Below are 18,106 nucleotides of genomic sequence, written 5' to 3' on the forward strand. Positions count from 1 at the left end.
TTCCTCGTGTAGAGGTCTGGTTGTACCTGCTTTGTGATGGCAGTTAAATTCTGATGCCAGGACAGATCGTCTGGTAAGTTCACACCAAGGAATTTATAACTACTGTCTTTCCAAAATAATACATTCCCATAATGAAAACTGGTTAATGAACTTCTGGCTTCTTCCTCCTGTATCAATAATCAGCTGTTTTTGTTTTGCTGTCATTGAGTGAGAGGGGATGTTACTTACAGATTGCTCTGACAGCTATCATAACTTAATGGGCTGAATGGTAAATATTTAGTAAAGAATTTTAAAATTTGATTCTAAGGATTAACTGTTCCTCCAGAAGGCAGAGATTCAAACTTGCGAGGATGACACATCATCAGCTGTGGAGCTTTATCATTTAAATTCCTGGGAGAAGGTTAAGACCTAGTGAGACAGGAACCCAGGTTATACTTGGACACATGGATGCTGATGGGTTTAGTTTGGAGTAGCCTCATAATGGAATGAGTGATGGGGTTGGGGGGGTGGAGAAGTTCTAGATTCTGAGGAGTGACATATTACGTGCTTCTATTGTAGTGTCATTCCTGTTTTTGAGAAGGGCTGCAGGGAGAAGCCTGATAATTACACACCTGTGACCCAACAATAGTACTGACAAGAAAATCTGCTGATTCTGGAAATCCAAGCAGCACACACAAGTGCTGGAGGAACTCAGCAGGCCAGCTTGTATGGAAAAAAAGTACAGTTGATGTTTCAGGTGGTATACCTTTGGCAGGACTGATGTTACGAGGAAAAGTCCTAGAGACTGGATATAGAATCACTTGGAATGGCAGTGATTAATGAGAGAGGAAGGTTTGTCATGGGCATCTTGTCTGACTGTTCAGATTGCACCAGGAATAGGTAACCAAGTGTATTCACAGCAGTGCTATTGGTGTGGTTTACAGTGGACCATTTGACAAAGTCTCATATAGGAGACTGGTTGAAAATTTAAGCTCATGAAATCCAGGGCAAGTTGGTAAATTCAGACTAGAACTATCTTGAGACAGGGTGATGGTAGAGGGTTGGTTTTCCGATTTTTGCTTAGGGATTAATTGTGTAGTAAAAGGGTAGTGCTGGAACCCAGGCTGTGCATAATATATATCAATAATTTGGATGTGGATATAGAAGACATTAGGTTTGCAAGCTACTGGAAGATAATGGTGTGAAGGCAAAATGAGTAGAGAAGTAGCAGATGAAGTTTAATGCCGAGGTGATGTACTCTGGCAATATTAACGCGGCTGGAACATACACTGTGAATAGGATTTCTTGAGAGTATTGAGATATGGAATAACTTTGGTATATAAGTCCAAAAATCTTTGGAGGTAGCACAGCTGGTAGCTAATGTAATTAATAATGGAGCAAAAACTGACTACTGGTGGAAAAACTCATTTTGTTGCACTAAAGCTGTGAAATGACTCAGAAGATTGTAATTCTTCATCATTAATAGTTCGTAGGCCTAGGCCTAGAATTGTCCTCTTCCATCTCACACCTCCTCTTCAAAAATCACCTTTTTGGACCGTCTTTACAATGAAAATTTCCCTCCAATTTTCTATTACACTGGTAGAATTTGTTTGTTCCAATAAGTCAATCAATAGCACTTAAGAGGAAATTGGAGGAAGTAATTTTGGACCACACAAATGAAAACAGTCCAACTGCGCACTACCATACTGGGTTGAGAGACCTTCATCGAGATTGCTAAAATGGGGCTGCTCTGTCACTGCCCACGACTGTGAACGCTAAAATCATATGTTACACAAAGTTCAAAAAATTATGTTCATTTTTAAAAAATTATTATCTTTCTTGGAACCCCTAGCGACCTCCCATGGAACTCTACTTGAGAAACCCTGGCCTACTCCCACTGATATGGAGGGGCAAAAGCTCCACCACCGAGTGGAAAAAGAGCATATTTATAGACTCATGTAGGGTACTATTAGAAGCTGAAGTTACCAGGGTATATATTGTCTTCCCTAAAACTCCACCCATAGGAGTCGCATCCATTGGTATGATCGTTCAGACTCCTCAAACCCCGAGAGGGGTAAAAGCTTTTATAGATATGTGAAAAGAAAAAGATTGGTTAAGACAAATGTAGGTCCCCTACAGACAGAAACAGGTGAATTGATTATGGGGAGCAAGGACATGGCAGACCAGTTGAATAACTACTTTGGTTTTGTCTTCACTAAGGAGGACGTAAATAATCTTCTGGAAATAGTAGGGGACAGAGGGTCCAGTGAGATGGAGGAACTGAGCGAAATACATGTTAGTAGGGAAATGGTGTTAGGTAAATTGAAGGGATTAAAGGCAGATAAATCCCCAGGGCCAGATGGTCTGCAGCCCAGAGTGCTTAAGGAAGTAGCCCAAGAAATAGTGGATGCATTAGTGATGATTTTTCAGAGCGCTTTAGATTCTGGATTAGTTCCTGAGGATTGATGGGTGGCTAATGTAACCCAACTTTTTCAAAAAGGAGGGAGAGAGAAACCGGGTAATTATAGACCGGTTAGCCTAACAACGGTGGTGGGGAAACTGCTGGAGTCAGTTATCAAAGATGTGATAACAGCACATTTGGAAAGCGGTGAAATGATCGGACAAAGTCAGCATGGATTTGTGAAAGGAAAATCATGTCTAACAAATCTCATAGAATTTTTTGAGGATGTAACTAGTAGAGTAGATAGGGGAGAACCAGTGGATGTGGTATATTTGGATTTTCAAAAGGCTTTTGACGAGGTCCCACACAGGAGATTAGTGTGCAAATTTAAAGCACACGGTATTGGGGGTAAGGTATTGATGTGGATAGATAATTGGTTGGCAGACAGGAAGCAAAGAGTGGGAATAAACGGGACCTTTTCAGAATGGCAGGCAGTGACTAGTGGGTACTGCGAGGCTCAGTGCTGGGACCCCAGTTGTTTACAATATATATTAATGACTTGGATGAGGGAATTAAATGCAGCATCTCCAAGTTTACGGATGACACGAAGCTGGGTGCCAGTGTTAGCTGTGAGGAGGATGCTAAGAGGATGCAGAGTGACTTGGATAGGTTGGGTGAGTGGACAAATTCATGGCAGATGCAATTTAATGTGGATAAATGTGAGGTTATCCACTTTGGTGGCAAAAATATGAAAACAAATTATTATCTGAATGGTGGCTGATTAGGAAAAGGGGAGGTGCAACGAGACCTGGGTGTCATTATACACCAGTCATTGAAAGTGGGCATGCAGGTACAGCAGGTGGTAAAAAAGGCGAATGGTATGCTGGCATTCATAGCAAGAGGATTCGAGTACAGGAGCAGAGAGGTACTACTGCAGTTGTACAAGGCCTTGGTGAGACCACAGCTGGAGTATTGTGTAAACAACAGGAATTCTGCAGATGCTGGAAATTCAAGCAACATACATCAAAGTTGCTGGTGAACGCAGCAGGCCAAGCAGCATCTATAGGAAGAGGTGCAGTCGACGTTTCAGGCCGAGACCCTTCGTCAGGACTAACTGAAGGAAGAGTGAGTGGAGTATTGTGTGCAGTTTTGGTCCCCTAATCTGAGGAAAGACATTCTTGCCATAGAGGGAGTACAAAGAAGGTTCACCAGATTGATTCCTGGGATGGCAGGACTTTCATATGATGAAAGACTGGATCGACTAGGCTTATACTCTCTGGAATTTAGAAGATTGAGGGGGGATCTTATTGAAACATATAAAATCCTAAAGGGATTGGACAGGCTAGATGCAGGAAGATTGTTCCCAATGTTGGGGAAATCCAGAACGAGGGGTCAGAGTTTGAGGATAAAGGGGAAGCCTATTAGGACCAAGATTAGGAAAAACTTCTTCACACAGAGAGTGGTGAATCTGTGGAATTCTCTGCCACAGGAAACAGTTGAGGCCAGTTCATTGGCTATATTTAAGAGGGAGTTAGATATGGCCCTTGTGGCTAAAGGGATCGGGGGTATGGAGGGAAGGCTGGTACAGGGTTCTGAGTTGGATGATCAGCCATGATCATACTGAGTGGCGGTGCAGGCTCGAAGGGCCAAATGGCCTACTCCTGCACCTATTTTCTATGTTTCTATGTAATGATGGCCCTGAAAGCTGGATTCCATGTTCCGACATTATCTCATGATTGAGGGTAGAAATGGTTGCCCCTGTATCAATCGTAAATGGAAGTTGAATTCCAGCTAGCTGAAGAATTATGTTGGTTCCTCTTGCAGGTCGCTGCATACAACACGCAACATTTTCGAGGGTCAGTTAGCAAAAGGATTGTTCATGGAGAATGGGGAGATGGTCCGGTTTGAAACTGGGCGTCTCTGTTGTCCCCAGGGCACCTTGCCTTCCAGTGTCCTGGTCAGCCACAGTTAAAACACAGTCCAGGCTGAGCTCCCTTGGGCATGGGCACTCACTGGGGTGGCCCATTTCTTCACTCAGGGGGGAAAAGGTCTTTGGGGTCGTCCCCTTATTGTCATCACCTGGTCGGGTCCTGGGGCGTATGGGTAATTATGGTAACGCCAATCGGGGAATTGATCCCAATCCTGATTCCCTGGGTTTCTGTTTACATTCTTATACTTCAGTGATGTTAATAGGCTGTTGGAGTGCTTTTTCCAAACCCTGGATTATCTGATTGGCCTGCTGTTAATCGTCTGGCAACGCCCCTCTCAGTTCTTGGCAAGTCTGGTATCCCAGTTCTGCCTTCCATTTCTATCCCTCGCCCACAGATAATATCATGTAGCAAAGTCCGAAAAGATCCTGAGGGGTAGCGTTATACATCTGAATTGTGCTGCACACATATTGTGCGAAAAGCACCGGTTTCTCCTTTCTGTCAGGGGCCTGATTCTTCATCATGATCATCTCTTGTGGTTTCCATGAGACATAGACAGGGATAACCACTGGCTGATCTTGCTCCCCCATCCTGGGATTTGGCATCAATCAGGTAGGTTACTGTCTCTGAGGTTCAGGTGGGGGACTTTTCTTAGGGATTGAACTTATCCGTTCTTCACTATCACCCCATGGGGTGGTTGGATATAGGGAGTGGTGCCTGACATACGGGGGTGGGTGTCCCCTTTCCCACATTATTCTTATGGCATATTAAACATGTGGGATGGTTGGATTTAGGGACTCTGTCCTCCCCCTCTCCCTTTGTTTCTTTCTTCCTCCCACAGTGTTAGAGAACCCTGGAGAATTTTCAGGTCCCATGGCTAGTTGCGGCTCCCGATATAGTGGTGGGAGTCTTGTCACGAGCCAGTCCTCATTGCGATCACTCTCATCAAACGGAGTTGGTAAGCCAGACATGCTCCCGGGATCCTGTATTTCATTCCTGATTTGTCCCCCAAGTTTTATTCCTTGATCAAGGTTTTGTAATTATTATGATTGATCTTTTTCCCAACCAGTTTTATGACTTGTTTACAGCATTTACATCTTGTTGTTTTTCAGGTCTCTTTGAAACTGAGCAGCACAAATCCCACCGAGACTTTTGGTTGCTGGTTCCTCACCAGAGCAATAGCTCCCAACTTCACTCCTAACGTTTTTCACTAGGGAGAAGATGAGTCAGGAGGAATTTAACTCAGCTGCGGTTCCCCTCTGTGCAGAAGATGTGCAGGGAGATGATCGTTGGAAATCACTGGTAAGGATGACTATTCCTTTTTGTTAAACAGGTGGGGTTTTGAATGGTGCTTGGTCTGTCTACTATGTGCAAATAACTTTTGGATTGCTTGGATCAATTTTAGGAATGGAGTGGGGCATGCCATTCAGCCTTTCATCCGAGTTCTGCTATTCAGCCTTCAACCCTTTTCTGCTATTTATTATGACCTGTTACTTCATTGTCCCAGTTTAGATATCCTTAGATTCCTCAGTTACTAATATATGAACATTACAAGGATCAGATCCCATCCATTGCCTGTGGTTCCCAATAACTCCACTCATAAACTTTTTAAACCAGAGGTTTTTTGCCCATTTTTGGTTAGATGTTTTAAGGAGAATAACAGCATCAGACTGGTAAATGGACCTTTTGATCTCTGTCCTTGTAACAATTAGTTTATATTATCAGATAATATACTTAGAAACATTTTTAGGCTATTTGGCTCATTGAGTTTGCTCCATAATTTTGTCGGCTGATTTATTAAACTTCTCAACCTCATTTTCCTGCTTTCTCTCAAAACCTTTGACCTTTGACGGACTGACTAATCAAGAACCTGTCAGCCTCTGCTATAACTCTACCCAGTGACAGTCCACAGCTGTCATATAATGAGACAATGTGGACTGCTTTATCAATTACCATATAGTAAGTATATGCTCCAATCTTTGAGTCATTATTTCTCTGTGTAAGTGTAAGGTAGATGCAGGGGGAGAGTTTTTCCTGAAAAGCTAGAACCAAGAGATCATGAAAAACTGGGAGGAAAAATTTCTTCACTGAGATCAGTGAATATTTGTCATTCTCTGCCTTAAATGGTTGTAGACCAGAGACCAGAGATTGAAATCTCTTTGGGATTTTAAATGAATTGGGAAGATAGGGGACGGAAAATGACTAGATCGGCCACGAGCATCAGGCAAAGACTGGTAAGCCTGATGAAGCAACTTGGTCCAAACCATAGGCTGTAAATTTCCCTCCTTAGATCCTGCCTGACCATTTTGTGTGTGTGCTGCTCACTATTTCCAGCATCTACATAATCTGTTTTAATCCCCTTGGTTCAGTCCCTTCCTACCTACAGTTGCGAGCGAAAGTTTGTTGAACCCTTTGCAATTACTTGATCATCTACATCAATTACTCATAAAATGTCTAATCTGCATCTAAGTCACAATAATAGACAAACACAATCTGCCTAAACTAATAACACACAAACAATTGTATTTTTCAAGTCTTCATTGAACACATTGTTTAATCATTTATAGTCCAGGCTGGAAAAAGTATGTAAACTCTTGTTTTTAATAACTGGTAGAATCTCCTTTAGGAGCAATAACCTCCAACAAACATTTCCTGTAGCTGCTGATCAGACTTGCACAACGGCAAGAATACAAAACTGTTTCAGGGATACCTTGCATGAACAGCCCTCTTCGGGTCATGCCACAGCAACTCATTTGGATTAAGTTCTGGACCCTGACTTAGCCATTGCAAACACAAATTTTCTTCCTTTTGTTGATTTACTCTTGTGTTTCGGATCATTGTCATGTTGCATCATCCAACTTCTATTAAGTTTCAGATGACGGATTGCTACCCTAACATTCTCCTATAAAATTATAAGGTGTTGAATTTGTGGAATTTGTTGCCACATGCAGCTGTGGAGGCCAGGTTGTTGGGTGTAGTTAAGGCAGAGATTGATAGGTTCTTGAGTGGATATATCATCAAAGATTATGGGGAGAAGTCTGGGAACTGGGGTTGAGGAGGAGACTTAGAAAAAGGATCAGCCTTGCTTGAATGGTGAAGCACAGTGGCCTAATTCTGCTCCTATGTCTTATGGTATAAAATTACTTGATATAATTTTGAATTCATTTTTTCTTCAAGTTGGGATGTAGTTTTAGTGTTAGTGTGCAGTGAAAATTTTTCTCCAAACATAGCAGTTATTTCTACCAAAAAGTTCAATTTTCATTTCATGGGGCCATGAAACAATGTCCAGAAGCTTGGTAGAACATCCAGGTAATCTTTTGTGCACTCAAAAAGTGCAGTACTATTTTTTGGAGAGAAGTGGTTTCCTCCATGGTGTCCTTCCATGAACATCATTCTTGTTCGGTGTTTTTCTTGTAGTAGTCACATGAACAGGCTCTAGGGTTTTCTGCAGGTCTTTGACAGTTACCCTTTGGTTCTTTCTCACCTCCTTCAGCATTGCACATTGTACTGTTGGTGTGATCTTTGCAGGATGCCCACTCCTAGGGAGAGTAGCAACAGTACTGAGTTTCCTCCATTTGGAGACAGTTTCTCTTACTGTGGACTGATGAACATTAGAAATGCTTTTGTAGCCTTTTCCAACTTCATGCATCTCTACAATTTTTCTTCTAAGGACCTCTTAATGTTGTTTTGATTGAAGCATTGTGCACATAAATGCAACTTTCTTGAGAAGAGCAGGCTTTGTCAGTAACCTAACTTTGTGTGCTTTTTAAAGGACAGGGCACCTCTACAACCCACACCTCCAATCACATCTCGATGATTAGAACCAAACTGATCCCAAATAGCTCTTGTGGTGTAGGGAGGGATATGGTCCAGGTTCAGGTCAGTGGGACTAGGCAGAAAAATGGTTCGGCGCAGCCAAGAGTGGCCAAAAGGCCTGTTTCTGTGTTGTAATGATCTATGGTTCTATTACCCCTGAGATTTATAAATTTTTTGAACTTAGACTGTGATTGTTTAATTGGTGTATGCCATATTGTCAAGAAGCACAGTTGTTTGTTTAAATGGTGTACACCGTATTGACAAGAAGTACAGTTGTTTGTGTGTTATTAGTTTAGACAGACTGTGACTTAGATCTTCATCAATAATTAATGCAGAAAAACAGATAATTGCATTTGGGTCGCAAACTTTATCTTGCAGCTGTACATCCGTGACATTTCACCCATTCTCGATCTTTTCAATGACTTTGTTCCCTGGCCCCGATGATTTCATTTTCACTATGGATATCCAGTCCTTTTGCACTTCTATTCTCCCCCTCCCCAGGAGGACTTCAAAGCTTTACTGTTTCTTTACGGACAACAGACCCAACCAGTTTCCCTTCCCCTCCATGCTACTCCAATTGTTCCTCATTCTTAATAATTTCTTGTTCAGTTCCTCCCACTTCCTTAAAACTAAAGGTGTAGCCAGGAGAACTCGCATGGATCCCAGCCATGCTTGCCTGTTTGTTGGCTACTTGGATCAGTGTATGTTCCAAGTCTACACTGGTATCATTCTCCACCTTTTCCTACGCTACGTTGACAACTGAATTAGTGGTGTTTTTCACACCCATGCAGAGTTCATTGACTTCGTCCACTTTGCCATCAACTTCCATCCTGTGCTCAAATATACTTGGTTCATTTTTGGCACCTCTCTCTCCTTTTTCGATCTCTCTGTATGCTGATACCTTTTACAGTTACTCCTTCTCTGCCGCATCTTCTCTCAACGTGAGGCTTGTCATTCCAGAACAATTGTCCTGCTTGTTCAAAGAAAGGGGCTTCTCTTCCTCCACCATCAATGCTGCCCTCACCCACATCTAGAAACTGCTGGAGTCAGTTATCAAAGATGTGATAACAGCACATTTGGAAAGCGGTGAAATGGTCGGACAAAGTCAGCATGGATTTCTGAAAGGAAAATCATGTCTGATGAATCTCATAGAATTTTTTGAGGATGTAACTAGTAGAGTAGATAGGGGAGAACCAGTGGATGTGGTATATGGATTTTCAAAAGGCTTTTGACAAGGTCCCACACAGGAGATTAGTGTGCAAACTTAAAGCACACGGTATTGGGGGTAAGGTATTGATGTGGATAGAGAATTGGTTGGCAGACAGGAAGCAAAGACTGGGAATAAACGGGACCTTTTCAGAATGGCAGGCGGTGACTAGTGGGGTACCGCAAGGCTCAGTGCTGGGACCCCAGTTGTTTACAAAATATATTAATGACTTGGATGAGGGAATTAAATGCAGCATCTCCAAGTTTGCGGATGACACGAAGCTGGGCGGCAGTGTTAGCTGTGAGGAGGATGCTAAGAGGATGCAGGGTGACTTGGATAGGTTAGGTGAGTGGGCAAATTCATGGCAGATGCAATTTAATGTGGATAAATGTGAGCTATCCACTTTGGTGGCAAGAACAGGAAAACAGATTATTATCTGAATGGTGGCCGATTCGGAAAAGGGGAGGTGCAACGAGACCTGGGTGTCATTACACACCAGTCATTGAAAGTGGGCATGCAGGTACAGCAGGTGGTGAAAAAGACGAATGGTATGCTGGCATTTATAGCGAGAGGATTCGAGTACAGGAGCAGGGAGGTACTACTGCAGTTGTACAGGGCCTTGGTGAGACCACACCTGGAGCACTGTATGCAGTTTTGGTCCCCTAATCTGAGGAAAGACATCCTTGCCATAGAGGGAGTGCAAAGAAGGTTCACCAGATTGATTCCTGGGATGGCAGGACTTTCATATGATGAAAGACTGGATGAACTAGGCTTGTACTCGTTGGAATTTAGAAGATTGAGGGGGTTTCTGATTGAAACGTATAAAATCCTAAAGGGATTGGACAGGCTAGATGCAGGAAGATTGTTCCCGATGTTGGGGAAGTCCAGAATGAGGGGTCACAGATTGAGGATAAAGGGGAAGCTTTTTAGGACCGAGATGACGAAACTTCTTCACACAGAGGGTGGTGAATCTGTGGAATTCTCTGCCACAGGAAACAGTTGAGGCCAGTTCATTGGCTATATTTAAGAGGGAGTTAGATATGGCCCTTGTGGCTAAAGGGATCAGGGGGTATGGAGAGAAGGCAGGTACAGGGTTCTGAGTTGGATGATCAGCCATGATCGTACTGAATGGCGGTGCAGGCTCAAAGGGCCGAATGGCCTAGTCCTGCACCTATTTTCTATGTTTCTATGTTTCTATTTGTGCACATCTGCCCTCATCCCATCCTCCCATCACCCCACCAGGGATAGGGTTCCTCTTGTCCTCAACTACCACCCCACCAGCCTCCATATCCAGGTCATAATTCTTCATAATGTTCACCAAACACATCTTTCCCTCCCCCCAGCACTTTCTGCTTTCCACACGGATTGCTCCCTATGTGATTCCCATCTCCATTCGTCCACAATGAAGCCACACTCAGGTTGGAGGAGCAACACATTACATTCCGGCTGGATTTCCTCCAATCTGATGGCTTTATCTGGAATTTCTTTTTCTGGTAATTGCCCACCTCCTTTCAACGTCATCATTCCCTATTCCTGTTTCCCGCTACAACCTTCTCTCCTTACCTGTCCATCACCTCTTTCTGGTACTGCTCCTCGTTCCCTTTTATCTATGGTCTTCTACCCTCTCCAAATGATTCCCCCCTTCTGTCCCTGTGTCTCCTTCACTAATCAACTTCTCAGCACTCTACTTGACCTCTTCCACCTCCTGGTTTCATTTATCACCTACTGCATTTTTACTTCTTCCTGTCTTCCCTGCTACTTCTTGGCCTGACTCCTTCCCCCTTCCGTTCTAGTCCTTGGCCTGAAATATCAACTGTTTATTCAGTCTCATAAATGTTGCCTGCCCTCCAGAGTTCCTCCAGCATTTTGTGTATGTTGCTTTGGATTTCCAGCATCTGCAGATTTGTTTGTGTTTGTGATCTGCATAATCCCTTGTGTTCTGGTCAGCTATGTTCGTGTTGTATGGTTAGACAGTTGAGGATACCCAGTGGTTTTCTGCTGTCTCTGATTATTTTCTTACAACATAGTTGGCCTTATTCAGCTGAGAAGTTGGAGAATTAACCCCTCTTCTATTTAGTGACTTGATTTGAGGATAGTAATTTTAAAGCCTTTAAGTTTATGTGGCACTTGCCTTAGTGTTGAGGTTTCAGTGAGATCTTTCTAATTACAGCACAGTCGGTTTGTCTCAGACTGCAAGGACAAGGAGCCAGATGTTCTGTTTGTGGGGGACTCCATGGTACAGCTTCTACAGCAATATGAGGTGTGTATCTCCACTGTCTCACTGATCTGGTCTTCTCTTTACTTCCCAGCTGAGGTGTTACTGATAGGTACACCTGAGAATATGGTCTTAAAACTAGAAGTCTATAAATTGAGTTGATAGTCATATGCCATGTTCATGTATACACAGATGTAATGAAGAATTCACTTGCAGCAACATCATGGGTACATAGCATTAGATAGACAACATTCACAAGAAAAGCATTAATTAAACATAAATTGTACACAGTTTTTACAATAAATAACATAATTAAGACAAAAGTAATGAAGTCAATTTTAGTGTAAAGTGATCAAAGTGGACATAATGTTGCGGGACCGTTGTGATTATTTTGGTTTGTGGTTCATGGAAAACAGAACATCAAACAATACAACACTATACAGGCCCTTCAGCCTTCCAAACTACTCTAAGATCTTCTGACTCTTCCTTTCCCCCATCCCTGCATTTTTCTTTCAACTGTGTGCCTATCTAAGATACTGTTAGATATCAATCCCCACCATCACGTCCAGCTACTACTGTTCATTTCTCCTCATTGTAACCAATATTACCAAAGTTTACATGTCCTGCAGGAAGGTGAATGATAGCAGGCACCTGTGCTCAAGGAAGGAATATTTACCACAAATCCCCTGTATTTTCTTAAGTGTCTCTCCTGTGTCATGGAAACCACTTCCATTTTTGTTTTATTAAATTGTTTATGTTGTATAAAATTATTGTTACTTCAATTTATAACTTCTGGCATTTTATCTTGCACTTTTACATAATTAAGTTCAATCAGCATAATTACAAATACTTCCAGGAAAAAAAACCCTTTCCCTGAATTGCAACCCTGTTCTGTCTGCTGCATTTGTTAAAAAGCTGCCTAAAGATATTCTCCTTAATGCACTGGGCTGAGAAATGGCAGATTTAGTGCAACTTGACAGAGTGGGAAGTGATTCAGTTCATAAGATCAAAATTGAAGGCAGAACTCAGAATTATTGGCAGGATTCTCGGAAGTGTGGAGGAACAGAGGTGTCAATCGCCGCAGATCCATCAACGTTGCTATGCAAGTTGATAGGATCATCAAGAGGTATATAGTGTGTTGGCCTAATTAGTCAGTAGATTGAGTAGATTGAGTTGAAAGAGCTGCAAGGTAATGTTGGAGGTTTATGAAACATTTGTTAGACCACATTTGTGAAGTATTATGTTCAGTTCTGGTTACTTCATTATAGGAAGGTTGTGCAAGCTTTAGAGATGGTGCAGAGGATTTTGCCTGCACTAGAGAACATGCCTTATGAGGAATAATATTGTCGTTGGTGTGAAGAAGGATAGAATTATACAAAGTTATATAAAATGGAATTATGAGACCTTCCTGCAGAGACATGCAGACTTTGGTAACTTTGCTTAGAGCAGCGAGAATTGAACTCTGTTTTGCTTCAAATTAAATACTTTTTCCACTCTGTTTACTGAAGAGTAATTTAGTGGAGTGTAAATCTCAAATGAGTTTCAACAGACTCAAAAATAAAATGCAGCAAGTGCTGGAATTCGTACTTCAAAAAAGAACATTCTTGTAATGTCAGCAGGTTGGACACTACCTGTGGGGAATAAAGTAACTAATATTTTGCATATTATTTGATATGAAAGTCAAATTGAGTCTTTTTCTCTGCCCACAGACAGTGCCTGACCTACTAAGTAATTTTTGTTCTTTTATTCCAGTATTCTTCACCCAGAGGGTGGTGCAAGTGTGAATCAGGGAGCCAGTAGAAGTGGAGAATGTGGGTTTAATTGCAACATTTAGAAGTTTGGATCAATGGATGAATGGGAGGGGTATGGTATGATCCAGGTGCAGGTCAATGGGTCTAGGCAGAATAAGTTCATCACAGAGTAGCTGTGTTGAAAGATCTGTTGCTGTGCTCTAGTATTTTAAGACATAGTTTTATTTCTTATTCTTATGAGTACTTTTCTTCTAATGTTCCAGTGCACAAGAGAACACAACAATTTTAATCACCTTTTTAAACTTACACCTTGCTGGTTTTGTTTGAAACAAATCAAACATCTCTTCTCTAACCTGGCATGGGTTTAAATTGATCCAAAAACCAACTCATTTAAGTGTAGAACTGTCTTGTCTATTGCAATAGATCTGGAAGGAACTGTTCTCACCACTCCATGCACTCAACTTTGGCATTGGTGGAGATACCACACGGCATATTTTGTGGAGGTTGGAGAACGGAGAATTGGAAAACATTAAACCCAAGGTATGATGGGGAAAAATAAAAGGAGTGCAGGTTCCCTGCCTGTCATCTTATTTTTACTATGAATGTTCAGTCCCTATATACCCCCATCTCCCAGTAGGAAGGCAAAAAACCCTCAAGACTCTCAGTTTCTTTCTGGACACCAGACCAATGCAGTTCCCTTCCACCACCCCTCTCCTCTGCCTAGTGGAACCTGTCCTCATTCTAAATAATTTCTCCTTTGGGTCCTCCTACTTCCTTCAAACAAAGAGTGTAGCCATGGGCACTTGCATGGGTCCCAGCTATGCCTGCCTGTTTGTCGGCAATGTGTAAAAGTCTGTGTTCAAAGCCTGCATTGGTGAATGTCCCGCACTTTTCCTACGCTACATTGACAATTCCTAGATGCTGTTTCCTGCACCCGTGTTGAACATGTTGATTTCATCCACTATGCCTACAACTTCCACCTGTTCCTCAAATTTACTTGGTCCATTTCCAACATTTCCCTTCTCCTTCTTGATCTCACTGTTGCTATCTCCGGAGACAACTTATCCACCGATGTCTGTTATAAATCAACTCTCACAGTTACCTGGCCTATACCTCAACCCACCCTACTACTTGTAAAAATGCCATCCCCTTCTCTCAATTTCTCCATCTCCGCTGCATCTGCTGTCAAGATGTGGCTTTTTATTCTAGAACAAAGGAGAATTTCCTCTCTTTCAAAGGAAGGGACTTTTCTTCCTCCACCATCAACATTGCCCGGAACTGTTTCTCTTCCATTTCACACCCATAAGACTATAAGATATAGGAGCAGAAGTAGGCCATTTGGCCCATCGAGTCTACTCCGCCATTCAATCATGGACTGATCCAATTCTTCCAGTCATCCCCACACCCCTGCCTTCTCCCCATACCCTTTGATGCCCTGGCTAATCAAGAACCTATCTATCTCTGCCTTAAATGCCCCCAATGACTTGGCCTCTCTAGCCACTCGTGGCTACAAATTCCACAGATTTACCACCTTATTTTCCTGAACCCGAGGGATTACAGCCCAAGAGCTGCAAGACGTTCCTCATATGATAACCCTTTCATTCCTGGAATCATTCTCGTGAATCTTCTCTGAACCCTCTCCAATGTCAGTATATCCTTTCTAAAATAAGGAGCCCAAAACTGCACACAATACTCCAAGTGTGGTCTCACGAGTGCCTTATAGAGCCTCAATATCACATCCCTGCTCTTATATTCCATACCTCTAGAAATGAATGCCAACATTGCATTTACCTTTTTCACCACCAACTCAACCTGGAGGTAACCTTTAGGGTATCCTGCACAAGTACTCCGAAGTCCCTTTGCATCTCTGCAGTTTGAATTCTCTCCTCATCTAAATAACAATCTGCTGGTTTATTTCTCCTACCAAAGTGCATGACCGTACACTTTCCAAAATTGTATTTCATTTGCCACTTCTTTGTTCATTCCCCTAAACTATCTAAGTCTCTCTGTTTCCTTAACACTACCCACTCCTCCACCTATCTTTGTATCATCAGCAAATATAGCCGCAAATCCATTAATCACATAGTCCAAATCACTGGCGTACATCGTAAAAAGCAACGGTTCAAACACCGACTCCTGTAGAACTCCACTGGTAACCGGTAGCCAGCCAGAATAGGATCCCTTTATTCCCACTCTTTGTTTTCTGCCTATCAGCCAATGCTCTACATCACTTAATTCCAGTGGATTTTGTTAAGCAGCCTCACGTGCGGCACCTTGTTAAGGCCTTCTGAAAATCAAGAGTACACCACATCCACTGCATCTCTTTTGTCTACCCAGCTTGTAATTTCTTCAAAGGATTGCAGTAGGTTAGTCAGGTAGGATTTTCCTTTCAGGAAACCATGCTCGCTTTGGCCTATCTTGTCATGTGCCTCCAGGTGCTCTGTAATCTCATCCCTAACATCTGTCAGCTCTAACCCCATCCTCCTGCCTTCCTACGAGGTATAGGCTTCCTCTTGTCCTCATCTACCTCCCCACCAACCTCTGCGTGCAGCACGTAATTCACTGAAACACTCACAACACGCTGGAGGAACTCAGCAGGTCGGGCAGCATCCGTGGAAACGATCAGTCAATGTTTCAGGCCGGAACCCTTCGCCCAGCATCTGCAGATTATTTTGTGTTTACATAATTCACTGAAAGTTACACCACCTCCAGTGGGAGCCCACCACCAAACACATCTTTCTCTCCCGCCGCTTCTGCAGGATCGATCCCTACACAACTCACTTGTCTGTTCATCCTTCCCGACTGATCTCCCTCCTGTCACTTCCCTTTGCACGCATAATAAGTTCCACACCTGCCATTAGACCTGCTCCCTTACTATCATTCAGGACCCTAAACTGTCCTTCCAGGTGATATGACACTGCACCTGTGAGCCTGCTGGAGTCATTTACTGTGTTAGGTGCTCCCGGTGTGGGCTCTCGTATATTGGTGAGACCTGACGTAGATTGGGAAACCATAATGCCACACCTAGTTTAATCTATCTGGGCAGCATCCAGTGTGATGGCATGAACCAAATTTTCTCAGTGTTCCAGTAATGCCGCCCCCCCCCATTAATTTCTCATCCCCTTGTTCCTTTCTCATATTATCTCCTTGCCACCCATCACCTCCCTCTGGTGCTCCCCCTGCCTTTTTTCTTTCTCCCATTGCCTTCTGTTTCTTTCACCCATCAACTTCCTAGCTGTTTGCTTCATCCGTCTCCCTCCAAATTTCAGCTATTGCCTAGTGTTTCTCTTTCCCCTCCTCCCACCTTTCAAATTTACCAGTCCTGCCAAAGGGTTTTGTCCCAAAATGTCGGCTTCACTTTTTTCCATGGGCCTGCTGAGTTCCTCCAGAATTTTGTGTGTGTTGCTTGGATTTCCAGCATCTGCAGATTTTCTCTTGTTTGTGAGAGAAATAATTTGGACTTTAGTGTTATCGAAATTGTTACAATATACAATGTACTTTCAATAGCAAATTATTAGGTACTTCCTGCACATTATAAAGTGGCCCCCAAGGTTACTTTTGCAGTCTTCTGCTGCCTTTGCCCATCCATTTCAAGGTTCAAAATGTCATGTATTCAGATTCTCATCTGCACTCTGAGGAGAATCATGGTCTGTTGTATCATGTAGTTATTTGAGTTCCTATTGCCTTGACCCTGTATGGATATTCTCTTCTGATTCTCCCATTATTGATGTCTTTTCATTCACAGAACTGCCACTTATCGGATTTTTTTTTTGCATTTTACACATCTGTAAATTCTACAGTCTGTTGAGTGTGAAATTTCTAGAAATTCAGCAGTTTATGTTTGAGATATTCAACTGGTGTGGCACCAATGATCATTCCGTGATCAAAGTATTTCTTCCTGTTTCTGGTGTTTGGTATGAGCAACAACTGAACCTCTTGACCTTATCTGCAGCTTTATGCTTTGAGTTGCTGTCACAGGTTTGGCCAATTAGATGGTTGGTGTACAGGGGTACTTAATAAAGTGGCCATTGAATGGATATTGAAGGCAACTAAGCTAAATGCTATGCAAATTCATTCCAGGTGATTGTCCTATGGGTGGGGACCAACAATCATGAGCACACAGCTGAGGAGGTGGTTGGTGGGATTGAAGCTATCGTACAGCTCATTAATACACAGCAGCCTCAGGCTAAAGTGGTGGTTTTGGTAAGTGTGTTTTTTATGGAAATCCCACTTTTCTTCTGCCTTGGTTAAACTGTGTAAGTGCAAACAGTCTATGTACTGTCTAAACTCCTACCTGTGGTGATGTCCTCTGTCAGAGTCTGCTGCCTCGTGGAGAGAAGCCCAACCCACTGCGGGAGAAGAACACACAGGTCAACACGTTGCTGAAGAGATCCCTGGTGAAGTTCTCCAAAATGCAGTTCTTGAATGTTGATATTGACTTTGTGCATTCAGATGGCACCATCTCTCACCATGACATGTTTGATTATTTGCACCTCACCCAGATGGGCTATGCCAAAGTCTGCAAACCTGTCTACGAACTGCTTGTTCAGCTGCTGGAGGAGACTCCTGAGGAGAAGCAAATCATACTGTCATGATAGGGTAGTAAACCTCATTGACTGTCCTGAATGGGACCTGAGCAGAGTTATCTGTAGAATCCTGCAACATTCTTAACTGGAGAACTCAAATAAAGGCACCTTTGTATTATGAAATGTACGTTTCCCACCAAAGTGCATGCATTAATTTTTTGCAGCAAAATAATCCATTGTTTAGGCCATAGTGCAGCTAATCTACATGTTGTTCTTTCGTTGT

General features: G+C 42.7%; 1 protein-coding gene across 1 annotated transcript; it reads left to right on the forward strand.

Annotated features, from left to right (window-relative positions):
• Positions 1-5,529: 5,529 nt before the first annotated feature.
• Positions 5,530-17,892, forward strand: LOC134341431 (platelet-activating factor acetylhydrolase IB subunit alpha2-like). Its single transcript, XM_063039284.1, has 5 exons — positions 5,530-5,610; positions 11,502-11,591; positions 13,721-13,837; positions 17,378-17,500; positions 17,614-17,892. The coding sequence occupies exons 1-5, from the start codon at positions 5,530-5,532 to the stop codon at positions 17,890-17,892; spliced, it is 690 nt and encodes a 229-aa protein (XP_062895354.1).
• The last annotated feature ends 214 nt before the right edge of the window (positions 17,893-18,106 follow it).

Source organism: Mobula hypostoma (genome assembly GCF_963921235.1).
Source record: "Mobula hypostoma chromosome Y unlocalized genomic scaffold, sMobHyp1.1 SUPER_Y_unloc_2, whole genome shotgun sequence".
Lineage (NCBI taxonomy): Eukaryota > Metazoa > Chordata > Chondrichthyes > Myliobatiformes > Myliobatidae > Mobula > Mobula hypostoma.

What these genes read in the sequence shown, in the direction of transcription:
- LOC134341431 (XM_063039284.1), top strand. Translation starts at nt 5,530, where the DNA reads ATGAGTCAGGAGGAATTTAACTCAGCTGCGGTTCCCCTCTGTGCAGAA. An exon ending in ATGATCGTTGGAAATCACTG is followed by an intron (nt 5,611 to 11,501) that starts GTAAGGATGACT and finishes TTCTAATTACAG; the next exon opens with CACAGTCGGTTTGTCTCAGA. An exon ending in TGGAAAACATTAAACCCAAG is followed by an intron (nt 13,838 to 17,377) that starts GTATGATGGGGA and finishes AATTCATTCCAG; the next exon opens with GTGATTGTCCTATGGGTGGG.